This window comes from Hyperolius riggenbachi, chromosome 7 (genome assembly GCF_040937935.1).
Source record: "Hyperolius riggenbachi isolate aHypRig1 chromosome 7, aHypRig1.pri, whole genome shotgun sequence".
Taxonomy (NCBI): Eukaryota; Metazoa; Chordata; class Amphibia; order Anura; family Hyperoliidae; genus Hyperolius; species Hyperolius riggenbachi.
This window is the reverse complement of record NC_090652.1, coordinates 297,794,121-297,809,970: the sequence shown is the minus strand read 5'-3', so window position 1 is coordinate 297,809,970 and position 15,850 is coordinate 297,794,121. Positions and strand designations below refer to the sequence as shown.

The 15,850-nt window shown below is 44.2% G+C and overlaps 1 protein-coding gene across 6 annotated transcripts in view; it reads left to right on the top strand.

The window, feature by feature from the left end:
• Positions 1-15,850, top strand: part of SPEG (striated muscle enriched protein kinase) — a 369,258-nt gene that overhangs the window by 263,041 nt on the left and 90,367 nt on the right. For all 6 annotated transcript variants that reach the window (XM_068246025.1, XM_068246024.1, XM_068246023.1 and 3 more), the window contains 3 exons: positions 6,472-6,732; positions 12,205-12,363; positions 14,170-14,359. In XM_068246025.1, the coding sequence (XP_068102126.1) occupies positions 6,472-6,732; positions 12,205-12,363; positions 14,170-14,359 (610 nt within the window). The remainder of the gene's footprint in view (positions 1-6,471; positions 6,733-12,204; positions 12,364-14,169; positions 14,360-15,850) is intronic.

The window sequence follows — 15,850 nt, the reverse complement described above, 5'->3', positions numbered from 1 at the left end:
GTGATCTGTGAGTCCGTTCTCTGGAGTTTGCAACTCTTTTGTGAAGTTGGCCATCCTTCATTCTTGGTGTATACATTTTGTTTTTGTTTTTTACATCTCTGAGTTTACTGCTGATTATTGGCAAACTGCAACATCGTATTCTTCACTCAGGCTTCCCCTACAACCCCCACCAATTAATCAAATAATTACATTGAGGGCTTGTTTCCACTAGAGCGAATCTACATGCGTTTCCTGCATGCAGACTCGCTCAACCAATACAAGTGAATAGCGCCGTTTCCACTTGTCAGGAATTCTGTGCGGCTCGCTATGCAGAACAAATCTGCACAGCAGAGCCGTCAGAATTCGCACGCCACACACCCGCACGTGGGTGTCAACTCACTGCCCATGCATGTCAACTCACTGTCCATACAGTTCTATGGGCCTGTTCACAGTAACTGATCGCCTTATTCTAGCTCGCTGCATGCAAGCTTTGCATTACAGCTTATGGCCAGTTTCCATTGCAGTTCACAGTCACTGTAACGCATAATTTTTGCAACTGACCACTGTAAACCTAGCCTTAGTAAGTCTTTTATTTATGGGCTTGAGTAGGCACTTGTAACTATTAGGCTGGGTTCACATATGACATAGCGTGACAGGCTGCGTTTTATGTCACGTTTTATGTTAATGTGTGCGTTTTTGGTGCGTTTGCGATGTGTTTTGCGTGTGTTTTTATTCGCTCGCGTTTTCCATGCGTTTTTATATTTCTATGTATGCAAATCACTTGGAAGGCTATAGGAAGTTTTTTTTACATAAAACGCATATAAAAACGCACGAAAAATGCATACCATTGCATTCCCATTGACTTTCATTATGTGTGTTTTGGCAGCTATCCTGCATAATATGCAACAAAACCAGCATTTTTATAAACGCAGGTCTGAAAACGCATAGAAAACGCATATGCGTTTTTATATGCGTTTTCTCCTGCGGCCCATAGACTTTCATTAGAGGCAAAAATGCAGTGTTTTCCGCAGCGCCTGCATTTCTGCTATGTGTGCACCCGGCCGTAGGGCCTGTTTCCACTACATGCACATTGGATGCAGAACGGATGCAGAAAAACTGACTCCAATGACTGCCTATGGGCCTGTTTCCACTAAACGCGATTTTTCTGATGGAGATTTTCCCATAGGCGTTCACTGGGGTCAGTTTTTCTGCATCCATTTTGCATCCAATCTGCGTGTAATTGAAACAGGCCCTTAGGCTAGGTTCACAGTGTAGATGCGCATTGCCTTGCTACACAACGCAGATAAAACGCAACGCAAAGTAGCAAGTAATGTGGTTGCGGTGGCACGCGAGCATAACAATCACAATTGCATCATAGATGTGCACTATTTGTGTTACACATTTAAGATTATAGCCCCCCTCCAACCCCTATACAGCTCCCTGGTGGCCTATTGGTCCTCCTCCCTCCCTCTCTCACCTTTACAGCTCCCTGGTGTCTAGTGGTTGTCCTCCCTCCCTCTCTCCCCTATTCAGTTCCCTGGTGTGTAGTGGACCCCCCTCCCCAATACAATACCCTGGTGTCTAGTCACTTCCACCCTCACCTATACAGATCCCTAGTGGTTAGTGCCTTCCCCTTACCTCCTCCATATGGCTTCCCTGGTGACCTAGGGCTTCACTTCCAATATAGCTTCCCTGGTGGTCTAGAGTGGGCCAAACATAATGCAAAGTGTGGAAACCACTTGAGTGCCGAATTAATTGCCTCTGAGGACCAGAATTGGCCCGCGGAGTCGGAGTTTGACATGTGTGGTTCAGAGGTAGCGCCTGCATGCGGTGCGTTACCATAATGCAACACGTTACACCGTAGCGCTGACGCCGCACCGTGAATGCCGCATGGACTTATCATTGCAGTGCGGTAAGCAGTGCTATAAGAATTTATAACGCGCAACCATAACGTCCCACTGTGAACCGAGCCTAAAATTCAATTACATGCATTTCATTCCTTTAGCCCTGAAAAGAAACGGTACGCTGTCTGTCCGTGGCTGAAAAACATGCCAGTATTGCATTACATGCCGGCTCTGCTGGTTTCTTGTACAGCATGTACTTATTATCCAATGAGTCACGCTCGTAATTGTGTTATAATTCACCAGATGAACTTTACAGAAATCGCTATTATTGTGCATTGTCAGCGGGGGGGGAGCTGATCTGATTGTGCAGACTGTAAAGTCTGGTCTACAAGACGGGGTAATCTTGTTACACAGAAATTAGATCATCTTGCTCTTTTCACCAGTGATCTTCTATGACGCATGCTGATGGTGTTGTGACAGCAGGGCTTTGCCTACCCCGGATATATGATCATTGCAGACAACCAGACACGAGTGAGGCTGGATTCACAGTCAGTAGGACGTTATTGTCCTGCGTTCTAAAGTCATATAACGCTGTTTACCGCACTGCAAAGGCTATGCGACATTCACAGCTAGCGTCGCGTTCTAAATGTTGTATTATTACTGCAGCAATGTGTTACCTCTGCTGTTGCCGGGCACTTTCTGCGCATGTGCGTGATGTCATGAGTGACATCACGCACATGCGCAGAGTTGCCGGCAACAGGCACGCGATCAAAGACGCACTACTCCGGGTCATAGTGACCTGGAAGTAGTACAGGGTGAGGTGTTCGCCGGCGAGTGGTTCCCGAACTGTATAGGGGGGGGGGGGGGAAGGGGGGCTCTAGACACCAGGGAACTGTATAGGAGCTGAAGGGGGGCCATTAGACACCAGGGAAATTTATAACGCACACATACTAATTATTGCCTGTATGCTTCACTGTATCTACTGTATACTGCATTAATGTGCGTTACAACTTTTTTGTTAAGTAGCGTTGTCATTTTGTGTTGTGATGTTAATGTGAACCTAGCTTTGGTTACCCTTACCCTAACACCCAATCACACCCCTACACCCCGCTGCACTCCCTTCTGAAAAAAAACTAAAAAAATATTGGCATTTGGGCGCCCACTCTGCTCCATATATGGAGGCACTGTACCAGTGCCCGCTATTTACCGGTTTCCGCTCCGGCGCCCAATTACCGATATTTTACATTGGTGCCTACGGTGGCACCCAATTAGTCCACTTGCGCATCAGCCCAAATGTACTGCTTCGGTGAAAGAGCCCTTAGTAAACAAAAAAGTAAATAAGATAAGTAAACAGCCCTGCCTCACTGATAAAGCTTCACTATATGACAGCAACTTATGCTGGGAATACACAATACAATTTTCTGTTAGATTTACCTGCCAGATAGATAAAGTTCAACATGTTGGAAATGTATCTATCTTACCATCTATCTGCCGAGCAATTAGGCAGTGTTCTACTCAGCAGGAGATGACCAGAAGACAATGCACCAGAGATAATGACCATTCTCTACAGAAAATAATCTATGCATTCTAACAGACAATCTGGGCATACACTGAAAATCTGGGCAACAACAGAAGAATCTAACAGAAAATTGTATGGTGTATTCCCAGCATTAAAGTGGATCTGAACTCTTGCAAGGGACTCAAGGAAAACACAGTTAAAAATGCACCCTATGTGTTTTTAGAGATAAGAGCCTGTCTAATTCCCCCTCATATGTAAGTAATCACAACTGTAATTTGATCTCTTAGCTGTGTCAGCACAAAAATTAGGCAATTCTTAGCAGACACCGCTAATATATAAATGCAGGATGTTAAAGGCGTTCTGTTGTGTGTCTTTTAAAAACAACAGAGTAACCAAGCAGCTCAGGGTGACCCAAACTACTAGGAGTGTATAGGGGGATAAAAGGAACCAAAAAGCCCTCCTACTAAAAAAGCAAAGCTTGGTGTAATTGCCTTCTTAAAACAGAAGGAAATTTGCAATAATTCAGTTATAAATGAACATTTGTGGTTACCCACAATGCACTACTACTAAATATGCAAATTATCCCTTTTCCCCGTTGTTAAGTAAAGCAAGCATCCAGAACCGCTGGTGTATAGCAAGCCTATAGCTTTAAGTTTTACACAGCCATATCAAACCCACATGTAGACAGCCTGTTTCAGGCTTTTGGTCCTCATCAGTACAAGGCAGGGATTGATATGGCTGTATGAGATAGGGCTTGGACCAGTACAACAGAGTAACCAAGCAGCTCAGGGTGACCCAAACCACTCAGAATGTATAGGGGGATAAAAGGGACCAAAAAGCCCGGGGCTTCTACCGGCCCCCTGCAGACATCTTGTCCTGCGCCATCACTCAAGGAACTTCCTGCCCCCACCGTGGGTCACTTACCAATTATTTGTCTAACTAGACGAATACCACTGCGCCCTCGCCTCTGGGAGCTTCCTGCACGGGCACAGTACGAGAAAACTTCATACTGCATCTGCGCAGGAAGCTCCCGGAGACGCAAGCGGGAGCGAGGACATGCATGGCCACGCAGGCGCAATGGCATTCGTCTAGTTAGACAAATAGTTGGGAAGTGAGCCGGGGCACGAGAAGCCCCAGGTAAGTGACACTTTTTGTTTTTTAATAACCACTACAGAACCCCTTTAACCCTTTGTCTGCTTCCACGAAAGCAGGAAGAAGACACACTGCAGATTAATTGCAGGAGTTCTGTCAACTATAGCAAAGAAATGTTTTTCTGTAAAGGTTATTATGCTGTTGTTTATCTTTTAGAGCAGAGAGAGGACGTTGTGAGTTCAGGTCCACTTTAAGTCAGTGTTGATTCAGAGTCATATACAGTAAATGCCCGCTCGTGACAGAGTGTCTGCCATTAGTCACCCTGGTTAGGCTGATGTCACCACACAGCGTGCCGTAGTTCTGTTCTCTGGGGAAGCAATTTCCATGTGTATTTCTTGTGTTGTGCCTATTTTAGAATGTGTCCATTTAAAGTCCATCCTGAGCATTGGAAACTATCTGCGTCAGTGTTTGTCAACTCCGCTCCTCGGTGACCTGAAACAGAATCCGCCACGCGGCCAGTAATGGAGAGACATTACTGATCCCTGCGTGCAGCAGAATTAAAGAGAACCACTCGTAATGTTGACGTGTGTTCATAAAGGGGAACCCCACAAAAGCATTGAATCAGCTTGGTTACTGCAGTTCATTTTTAAAGCAAGTCTGAAGCTAAAATAAACTTATAAGATAATGAGTTGTATGTGTAGTACTGCTAAGATATAGAACATTAGTAGCAAAGAAAATAAGTCTCATGTTGTTTTCCAGTACAGGAAGAGTTAAAAAAATGCTTGAGTAATTATCTATGCAAAAGAACTTCTTTGAGCAAGTTAGCTAACTTGGTGGAATTCAGTCCCATTTTCTGAATAGCCTAAGTGCCAAGAAACAGACAGCTTGAGATAAAGTTTTACTGCAAGAAATTTGAAAGGATCATTATAACGCCGCTCTTTTCAACAGCTTAAAATACAGTGTGGTTTCTAAACTGCAAAAATGATGCAATGTTATAAATAAAGCTAATAACTGAAAATAAATAGAAGACTCTCTTCTTTTCTACTAATGTTCTATTCATTATCCGTACTACACTTACCATTCATCTCAAAAGTATACTTTCGATTCAGTGTCACTTTAAAGGGGACATGCAAGTCACCACATTTCTGATGTCACCTCCCTCCAATACAGCAACCTTCCCCCACCCCCACCCCCAGAGTAAACGCTTTTGGGTGAGTTATAGCTTCCAACTTTCCCCACTGCTATGTGGGGGGAAGGAGGGGGGGAGAATCAGCATGGCCACACTTGTTGTTTGAACCCTGATGATGGAGGTCCCCTTAAGAGAGGTAAAGTGGTGTAAACTTAGGGGGAGGACACCATTTTTTCCCCTGATTTGTAGTTACACCCCCTGCTACAAGAATTTCTGCCCCCTGGCTCTAATTTGGCTTCAGGCACTCTGACCACTCTGACATAACAGGAAGCAGAGATGCATGCTGGGAATGGGCTTCAGCCAAGACTCAGGAAGGGGGATCTGGGGAGCAGAGTCGACAAACGATGCTTCACATCATCCTCCATTGAAATGTCAAATTATAAAGCAGTCACATGAAAATACAGGCCAGGGGGACTATAAATCCTCTGTGTCACATGGCATTCTATTATTGTACGGAGCTGACGTCATTGGAAAATACTAAATTAGAAGGCTGAGGCCTTCACCCTAGTCCTCATCTGTTTAATGTCTGTATTTTCTGCTTTATCATTTAATTTGACCCGTTAACTGGGTTGAATTTTTATTTATTTGGAGCATTGAGACTTGTATTGTTCATGATGTTGTTTTACTTGTTTAAGTAAACTCCTCAATGTCTCTCTTTCTACTCCTCCTCCTCCTCCTCCTTCTTCACCCCATCACTCCATCTGTCCATCTGCCTCTCTCTGTCTTCTGTTCATTTATCCGGCCGTAACATTTATCTTCCCTCTCTTTGTGTTGTCCCCCGTGTTGGTCACTTTTGTCGTGTCACTGTGTCTTGTCTTGCCGTTGTGTTGTTTCGTGGCCAATCGAAGCTTCCTCTGGCAGTACCAGCTTGGAGGTGTTGACCCCCTTGCAGGATGTGTGTGTGTGCGCTGGGGAGGCGGCTGTGTTTGAGTGTGTGGTGTCGGGACCCCCGGATCTGGACGTGGACTGGATGTTCCGGGGGAAGCTGCTGCAGCCAGCCCTGCTGGATTGCAAGATGCGTTTCAACGGCAAGCAGTGCCTCCTGCTGCTCAACTCCGTCCATGAAGACGACAGCGGAATCTACACCTGCAAACTGAGCACGGCAAGAGGTAATGTGCGCTCAAATGTATTATCCTGTTCTATTTTTGCATGCGGGGGGGGGGGGGGGGGTGAAAGTATCAGGTTTGTCACTCCTATCCTAGCTTCAGTACTAAGGCCCGGTTCACAATAGTGTTTTTTTGCGGATTGGAACAGAAACGTATACTGTATAAATGGAACGGATGTCAATGGATTCAATGTTAACTTATGGATCCATTCACATGCGTCCGTTGGTACGGATACGTTCCGTACGTCCGTTCACCGGATCTAAATAATGCTGCAGGCCCTAATTTTCCGGACCGTTCTTCCCAGCGGAAGGGATCCGGACAAAAAAATGCTGCAGCATCGGGGCAATGTAAAACGGTGAAGAAACTAGTGAAGAAATGGACCGTTCCACGGGGGATGGGGGCACGGGCCAACGCTAATCTGAGCGACGGGAGGGTGAGGGAGGGTGCAGCAGCTGTGTGGGTGGGTGAGCGAGGGTTTATACATACCTAATCTTCTGTAGCAGCCGGCGGTAGAGGCTTCCGTCTTCTTCCACGTCATGTGACTACTTGACGCGTCATGTGACTACTTGACGCGTCATGTGACTAGTCACATGATGCGCTGTGTAGCCACAGCGGAAGAAGAGGAAGCCTCTACCGCCGGCTGCTACAGAAGATTAGGTATGTATTTGCCAGCGAAATTGAGTGAAAATGGATCCGATCAATCATTGATCTGATCCGTTTTCACTTTCCATTTTCAATGTGAACTGGGCCATCCGAAACCAGTGAAGCGGAGACCGGATCCGCTCACCGGATCCTTTTTGGCTGAAAAGCTAATGTGAACCGGGCCTAAGTGAGACAAAACGTATGTAGGATACCTGCTGTATGTCCAATCTATGAGGACAGTTGAAGGGCTTTTCAGTGGTATATTTCCAACCTTGTATCATTCATCATCTTCAGTTCCCATGTTGTTTGCTTTTTTTATTGGTTTCTTTTGGCAACTGAATGTGGCTGCAACAATAACTAAAGGCAATGCTTGGTGTGATTTGCCTGCTTAAAACAGAAGGAAACTTGCAATAATTCAGCTATAAGTGAACATTTGTGGTTACCCACAATGCACCACTACTGAATATGCAAATTATACCTTTATGCCCCTGTAAGCCAGGCTAGCATCCAGAACCGCTGGTGTATAGTAAGCCTATAGCTATACATTTTACACAGTCATATCAACCCCACATGCAAGCAGCCTGTTTCAGACTTTTGGTCCTCATCAGCGCACGGCAGGGATTGATATGGCTGAATGAGATAGGGACTTGGACCAGTACAACAGAGTAACCAAGCAGCTCAGGGTGACCCTAACCACTAGGAATGTATAGGGGGCTAAAAGAGGCCAAAAAGCCCTACTGCTAAAAAAGCAATGCTTGGTGTGATTTGCCTGCTTAAAACAGAAGGAAACTTGCAACAATTCAGCTTTAAGTGAACATGTGTGGTTACCCACAATGCACCACTACTGAATATACAAATGATCTCTTTACACCCCTGTAGGGCCAGGCTAGCATCCAGAACCGCTTATACATTCTTAGTGGTTTGGGTCACCCCAAGCTGCTTGATTTCCCTAAAGGAAATGAATGTGATATATGATAAGCTCCTGAGAAAGTTACATTGTATACACGAAAAACTGTCAAGCAAGTCTAGCCTATAATTCAGAGGTGTAACTGCAGGGGAGCAGCACAATCAAAGTTTTGCTGGGAGGAGTCCCATGAATTGTAAGTACGCCTCTGCTATAATTATATAATTAAAATAGTTTGCATTCTTTCGTGCTGTGGATCAATTAAATATGATCATTTATTTCGATCTATAAGATTTTATTGAAAATATGATCGTTTGCTAAAATTGCACCACTTGAGGAAGTCATTGTTGATTGTATATTATTTCGTTTTTAACTGAATTTGTTGCTTTGGTGCATTTAGTGGTTTGACAAGGAACATTATACTGTAACAATTTTATGCCTATTAATATATCTATGTTTTTGTTATTAGATAAACAATGTAAGCATGGACTATGATACAACACCGGAAATATACCACGTGAAAGAGTTGGGTCGGGTAGCAGTAAGGTGCCTGAGCAGAGGAACTCTCTCAGCTGACTGTTGGGTTATTCATAAGCCATTACTGAGTCAGTGGGGTTGATTCACTATCACTATAGCTCCCCTTACTGCACGCTTAGCATGCCTTATCAGCGATAGCATGCCTTATCAGAGTTCGCATGCCTTTACAGGACATTATCCCCGCACTTTGAATGGCCCAATAGGCTGCCTGTCACGTTTCCTGTCAAGTGACAGCCTATTGGGCCAATCAAAGTGCGGGGATAATGTCCTGTAAAGTGATTGGACCTGCAGGGGCTCAGGGCAGGAAGAGTGAAGCTCTCATCATTGCCAATTAGCAGGCATAAGTTTGTAGCGCTCGCTATGCTACGCTGATAAGGCATGTTAACGCTGATAAGGCATGTTAACTCTGATAAGGCAGGCTAAGCGTGCAGTAAGGGGAGCTATAGCGATAGTGAATCAACCCCACTGTTACCAATTTAGGTCGAATAGCTCTAAGGGCTGGTTCACTCTTGGCGCTTTGGTAGCGTTTTGCTGATCGCCAGCGATCAGCAAAGTGCTGCTGCTACTGTATCCCTATGGATACATTCTGATTGCAGCTTTTGCGATTTGAGTCAATCGGGGGCGATTGTGTTGTGATTCTCGTTCAATTGATCCCAGTAAAAACTCAAAATTTTGAGCCATAATCTGCACTTCAAATGTGAACTGGCCCTAAGTTGCCAGAGCAGAGGAATTTTACTCATCTCTCAGCTGACTGTTAGGTAATTCTGATCTACCGAGTCATTGTTACCGAGCTGGGCCAGGTAGCAGTAAGGTGCATGAGCAGAGGAATTTTACTCATCTCTCAGCTGACTGTTGGGTAATTCTGATCTACCGAGTCATTGTTACCGAGTTGGGTCGGGTAGCAGTAAGGTGCATGAGCAGAGGAACTGTACTCATCTCTCAGCTGACTGTTGGGTTATTCTGAACCCATTTCGGACTCATTGCTAGTCAGTTGGGTCCGACACCAGTCCAAGAATTTCATTCATCCCTCAGCTGACAGTTAAGTTACATTTTTACCTTACATTGTGGTTAGTGGTTTGAGAAAGGCATTTGCTTATAACCAGAGAAAACCACTTTATTCCAATCCTCAGCTGGTTTCATTTCAAATATTCTCTGAAAAATTAAAGGTCTTTATTAAAGGTTTGAAGGCCAATGTGTAAAGCTGGGAACAGGTCCAACTTTATGATGATAAATACCACCATATTTTTGTTTACCATATTTATAAAAATGCTGCTTACATGGCGTAATTATCACCATTTGTTTGACACGTATTTCATGTGCTAATTTGGAGAATATTTCCGGTTCACCCCGCCGCAATTGGATTTTTTTTTACCACCGTGATGGTACAAACAAAGGATGAGCTTAAATTTTCACCAAAGTCATTTTGGCATAGAAATATGCATTTTTCCCTGATTTTTATATTTTTTTCTAAAAAAGAATGGATTTTCGCAAGATACACATTTTCGTAGGTAAAGTGTGTTTTCACTTCCCAATACATTTTTATTCATATTATATATACCCATCTGCGCAAAAGCGTATTTGCTGTATTTGCTCATGCTAGAAGACTTCAAAGCACTTGGGGAATATGTTTTCTCGTGCCCAGATATTTTAACGAATATTCTGATCTGTGCGAAAATTGGATGCTTCCACCAAAATGATGGTGAAAACAAAAATGGCCACATTCTCTCATCGCTGGTTCACAGCGGAGGCACAGAGGGCAGATTTCCCAAACACACATCCCCCACTTAGGCTACGTACACATGCTTAAAGGGATACTGTAGGGGGGGGGGGGGGTGTCGGGGGAAAATGAGTTGAACTTACCCGGGGCTTCTAACGGTCCCCCGCAGACATCCTGTGTTGGCGCAGCCACTCACCGATGCTCCGGCCCCGCCTCCGGTTCACTTCTGGAATTTCAGACTTTAAAGTCTGAAAACCACTGCGCCTGCGTTGCCGTGTCCTCGATCCCGCTAATGTCATCAAGAGCGCACAGCGCAGGCCCAGTATGGTCTGTGTCTGCACAGTACACTCCTGGTGACATCAGCGGGAGCGAGGACACGGCAACGCAGGCGCAGTGGTTTTCTGACTTTAAAGTCAGAAATTCCAGAAGTGAACTGGAGGCGGGGCCGGAGCATCGGTGTGTGACTGCGCCAACACAGGATGTCTGCGGGGGACCATTAGAAGCCCCGGGTAAGTTCAGCTCATTTTCCCCCGACCCCCTACAGTATCCCTTTAATAACCGTCATTGAAAAACAAATGATCCCCAAACGAACGATTGCCATCTGAGGACATGACTCAAGTGAAGTCAACAATAATATAACGATGGTCTATCGATGGATTCCTACCGGAAGTTCAAAACTGAGGATCCGGATGTACATAGCACGAAGGTTTTGAATGAAATGATCGTTCAATAACTGTGTTTTCTACCGATCATCGACCAAACTGATCCATCATTATGAATCATTCTATTGGACCATAATCGTGGTCTGCTGGGGTGGTTCAGTGCTAATTTTGCAATGACATTTGAACGATTAATGTTCATCAATCATTCAGTGTTCATTTTTGAACGATTTTAATTGCGTTTGTGTACGAAGCTTAAAGAGAACCTGAACTGAAAATAAAAAGTCAAAATAGCCATACACAGGTCATACTTATCTCCTGTGTAGTCTACTCCTCAATCTCTTTCTCCTCTCCTGCGTCCCATTTGTCCACTGATCGATGGAATTCTCCATCCTCCATTTTAAAAATGGCCATTACCCCCTAACAGCTTCCTGGTCAGCACACTGTTAAACTGCAATATCACCCACTTGAGCCATAGGGAAACAAGGACATTACCTTGCACTGTCAGTTGTAACAGCTGCTGATATATAACTGACAGCAACTGGTATATTTCAGTTCTGACAAAATATTGTCAGAACTGGAAGGGATCACTGTAAGAAGAAAATGGTGAGCTTCTGAGAGGAACTGACGGTGAGGTTAGTATGTAATATAATTTTACAGCTACGTCATGTGTTTATTTTTAATAATTTTACTTGCTTCAGGTTCCCTTTAAGGTTTCTGTCCTCCTTTTATGCTATTATTCACCACTTTTTCACTGTGCCGTATATCAGAAGAGCCCGCTGTTTTTACACTTAAATATATTTACTGGGACTGTTTTTTTCTCTGTTTTATAAATATGGTTAAGAAATATGGGGAAATGGTTTTGAAAGGTCAAGAAAAAAATAATTTATAAATAGGTCATTAGTAACTTTAGCATATTTCTTTTATTTGTGGACAGTTGTGACAGTTGGGGGATTTACTTGTTGAACTTACACCTGTCCCTGTTCGCTGTCCCTCCCTCCCTCTTTCCCCTGCAGAGGAGCTGACTTGCAGCGCCATTTTGACCGTCCACCCCTCGCTGGCGCCCCTCTTCACCAGGAAGATGCAGGACCGGGATGTTGTGGAGGGCCGCACCGCCAGGCTGGACTGTAAAATCAGCGGCACACCGCCGCCTGCCGTCACCTGGACTCACTTCGGTTAGTGCCTTCCGACACAAAGAAACTTTGGTTACAATCAGTTGCTGATACATGAAAAATCTACTCCTTTTCACAATCGGATCATCAGGGGTCTCTGTATGGCTGATATTGCGGTGAAACCCCTCCCACAGGAAACTGTGAGGACCATGGTCCTGGCAGTTTCCTGTCTGTGAATCTCATTGCATTGTGGGAAATAGATGTTTACAGCTATTTCCAACTGCCAAAAAAGCAGCAGCGACATCACCTGCCAGCAGTAAAAATGTCACCATGGGATAAATGTCAGAATGTAAATTAGGGAGAGGAAAGATTTTACGATGGGAAAACACTGACTAAATCATTTATACATAATTATTAGTCGGCGCAGGCGCAATCTGGCTGTGCGCACTACCTGTTGTGCTCCATTGCCCGGGAGCGTTCTGCACCTGCACAGTACTTCTGCGCAGGCGCAAAACTCTCCAAGCCACTGGAGCGCAACAGGGGTGTGCCTACGGCCAGGCTGCGCATGTGCAGTATGCCCCAGACCGGAGGACTTTCCAGGACAATTTGCGGAGACTGCGGAGGACAGCATCGAAAGGGCGATCAGGCCGGAGCGAACTGGAGGAAGCCCCAGGTATGTATACATTTTTTTTAATTTTTCCCTATCTCAGGTTTACTTTAATGGCAATCTGAAGTGAGAGTAATACGACTCAGCCATCTTGATTCCCTTGTAAACAATGCCAGTTGCCTGGCTGTCATGCTCAGCTTTTGTTTTTGAGTCACTCAGGTGCAACAAAGCATGCAGCCAGTGGAGTCAAACCATCTGATCGGCTGCTTATTCTGGGCCAATGACTTATGCAACTGTTCACCGCAGAAGTCAGGCAACTGGCACTGCTTGTTAGAGAATGAAGATGGCAGCCTCCGTATTCCTCTTACTTGAAATTCTCTTTTAAATGGCCTCACTATTGTGCAGGTTTGGTTACTGATACCTGTACATAGGTGTTTTTTTTTAAATACTTTTGGTAGACTCTTTCTACATGTGAATGTTACTGTTATGTAATAGCGCATTATAGATCCTTTCATGCCATTTATTTATTTATTGTATTTATAAAGTGCCACCATATTACGCAGCGCTGAATACCATAGCATATGGTATGTTTTGCAGAAATTTATAAGGAGCCATTAGAGAAAGTTGTTTCAGAATTCTGAACTTTTTAAAAGGACTTTTCCCCTCATTAGCGTTTAAAGGAACTCTATCAAACTAAGTGTTCTAAAGTGACAATATGCAAATAATGTCTAAGTAGCTATGTAAACATTTTCCTACTTTTCATGTTAAAGATCAGAGGCAAAAGCTGTAATTCATTGGGTGTAGATTTTTGAATGTTTCATTTGCAAAGGTGAAGCTCTGAATCAATATTACACTGTTATTTGCATGTCAGACTGCAGAGTTACTGTATATGAAAAGCCTTGGATGTCAGGTTTCACACACAATTACAAACAAGATACATTCCCTTTGCTCTCATTGTAGAAAGTTCATTCAGACAGACACAGGCAACTGCAGTTTAGCTAATGAGAGCTTTCTCACATACAGGGTTAACAGATGTAGTGTGATGGAATCCCACCTCCCCTCAAGATTAAGTAGCCCCTCATATTTAGTGGTGTGTAAAGTGTGAAAGGACTTTGATAACTGTAAACAAACAGATAAGCAGTGAAATGTATACACCAGTACTTAGCAGCACTTCCCTAACTATTCCTATATCAATTGAAAAAAAAACATGTTGATTGATAGTGTTCCTTTAACTCCAAATCCTACAAATTCTGTACTGACAGGCCAACCAGTGGAAGAGACTGAGACAGTCCACATCCTGAAAGAAAGGGGGCATCACACCCTGCTTATCACCCACGTGTCCACTGAAGATGAGGGTCAGTACACAGTCACCGCCTGCAACCAGCATGGAGAAGATGAGTGCTCTGCAGAACTGTACGTGGAGGAACCCCGACTCTCCACCTCCTCACACATGTAAGTATTCCAAACAGGGAGTTTGAGCAGCTGCCTTTTCCTGTTGCTCCTATGTACCTAGAGTCCTTGGTCTCATTTGTTTTTTTATGTTTTTTTTCCATATATGTATTTAACATGCATTTACAATGCAGGATTTGTCATGGGGTGGCTGACAGCAAAATTTCTGCACTGCTACCACAGCCTAATGTATTCGTATGGGATAGTTTACATTCCCACGTTGCGGAATGCTGCGCCGGAAGTGCTGGATCTAATGCTAGCGCAAAACTACGTTACCGCGCGTCTTCTGCGGCGACCTGTGTGAAGTCATGTTAGTCTATGGGGATGCAGGGTTTTTTAAACAGTTGACGACGTGGCAGATTTTTACGCTTACGTGCACTTCCGTACACCACGAAGCAGTGCTGTCACTTACAGTAGGTAGTAGAAATCTGACAGAAGTAACAGGTTTTGGACTAGATCATCTCTTCATAAGGGGATTCTGAGGGAATTATTTATTTTCAAAAGCACTTAGTGAATGGCAGTTGCTCTGTCCAACTGCCCAAAAACTGTGTAGCGAGCAGGGAGGCTGGCCAGCATCATTGTTTAAATTCTTTTTAGGGAATACCTTTATAAAGAATAAAAGCCTTGCTGAGAATCCCCTATGAAGAGATGGACTAGTCCAAAACCTGTCCATTTGTCAGATTTCTACGACCTACTGTAAGTGACAGCAACATAGGAGAAAAGTCATTTATGGCTCATTTTATTCTGGAAAAAGTGTACTTCTTATTTGTATATGTTTGCACATATTTTAAATTTTAAAATTTTTCACCATAGTACCCCTTTAAAGAGAATCTGAACTGAAAATAAAAAGTCAAAATAACCATACACGGGTCATACTTACCTCCCATGTAGTCTACTCCTCAACCTCTTTCTCCTCTCCTGCGTCCCATTTGTCCACTGTGATCAATGGAATTCTTCGTCCACCATTTTAAAAATGGCCATTACCCCATAACAGCTTCCTGGTCAGCAGCACACTGTTAAACTGTAACATCACCCACTCAGGGGCGTAGCAATAGGGGTTGCAGAGGTAGCGACCGCATCGGGGCCCTTGAGGCAGAGGGGCCCCATGGGGCCTTTCCTAAACCAAAGTATAAGCTGTTTATTGGTCCTGTGGTGGTAATAATCACTTCTATAGATGCTTTGAACGTTAGTAATCATTAACACACTGTTCCCCATCCCCTTCTTGTACCTCTAACACTGTAGATGACCTTGGCAGGTTTTGTTGCGCCGTATCAAGTGTTACGTATAGAGTGCTTGGGGGGGCCCAATGTAAAACTCGCACCGGGGCCCCGAGCTCCATAGCTACGCCACTGCACCCACTTGAGCCATAGGGAAACATGGACTTTACCTTGAACATTCGGTTGTAACTGACAGCTGCTGATATATAACTGACAGCAACTGGTATATTTCAGTTCTGACAAAATATTGTCAGAACTGGAAGGGATCACTGTAAGC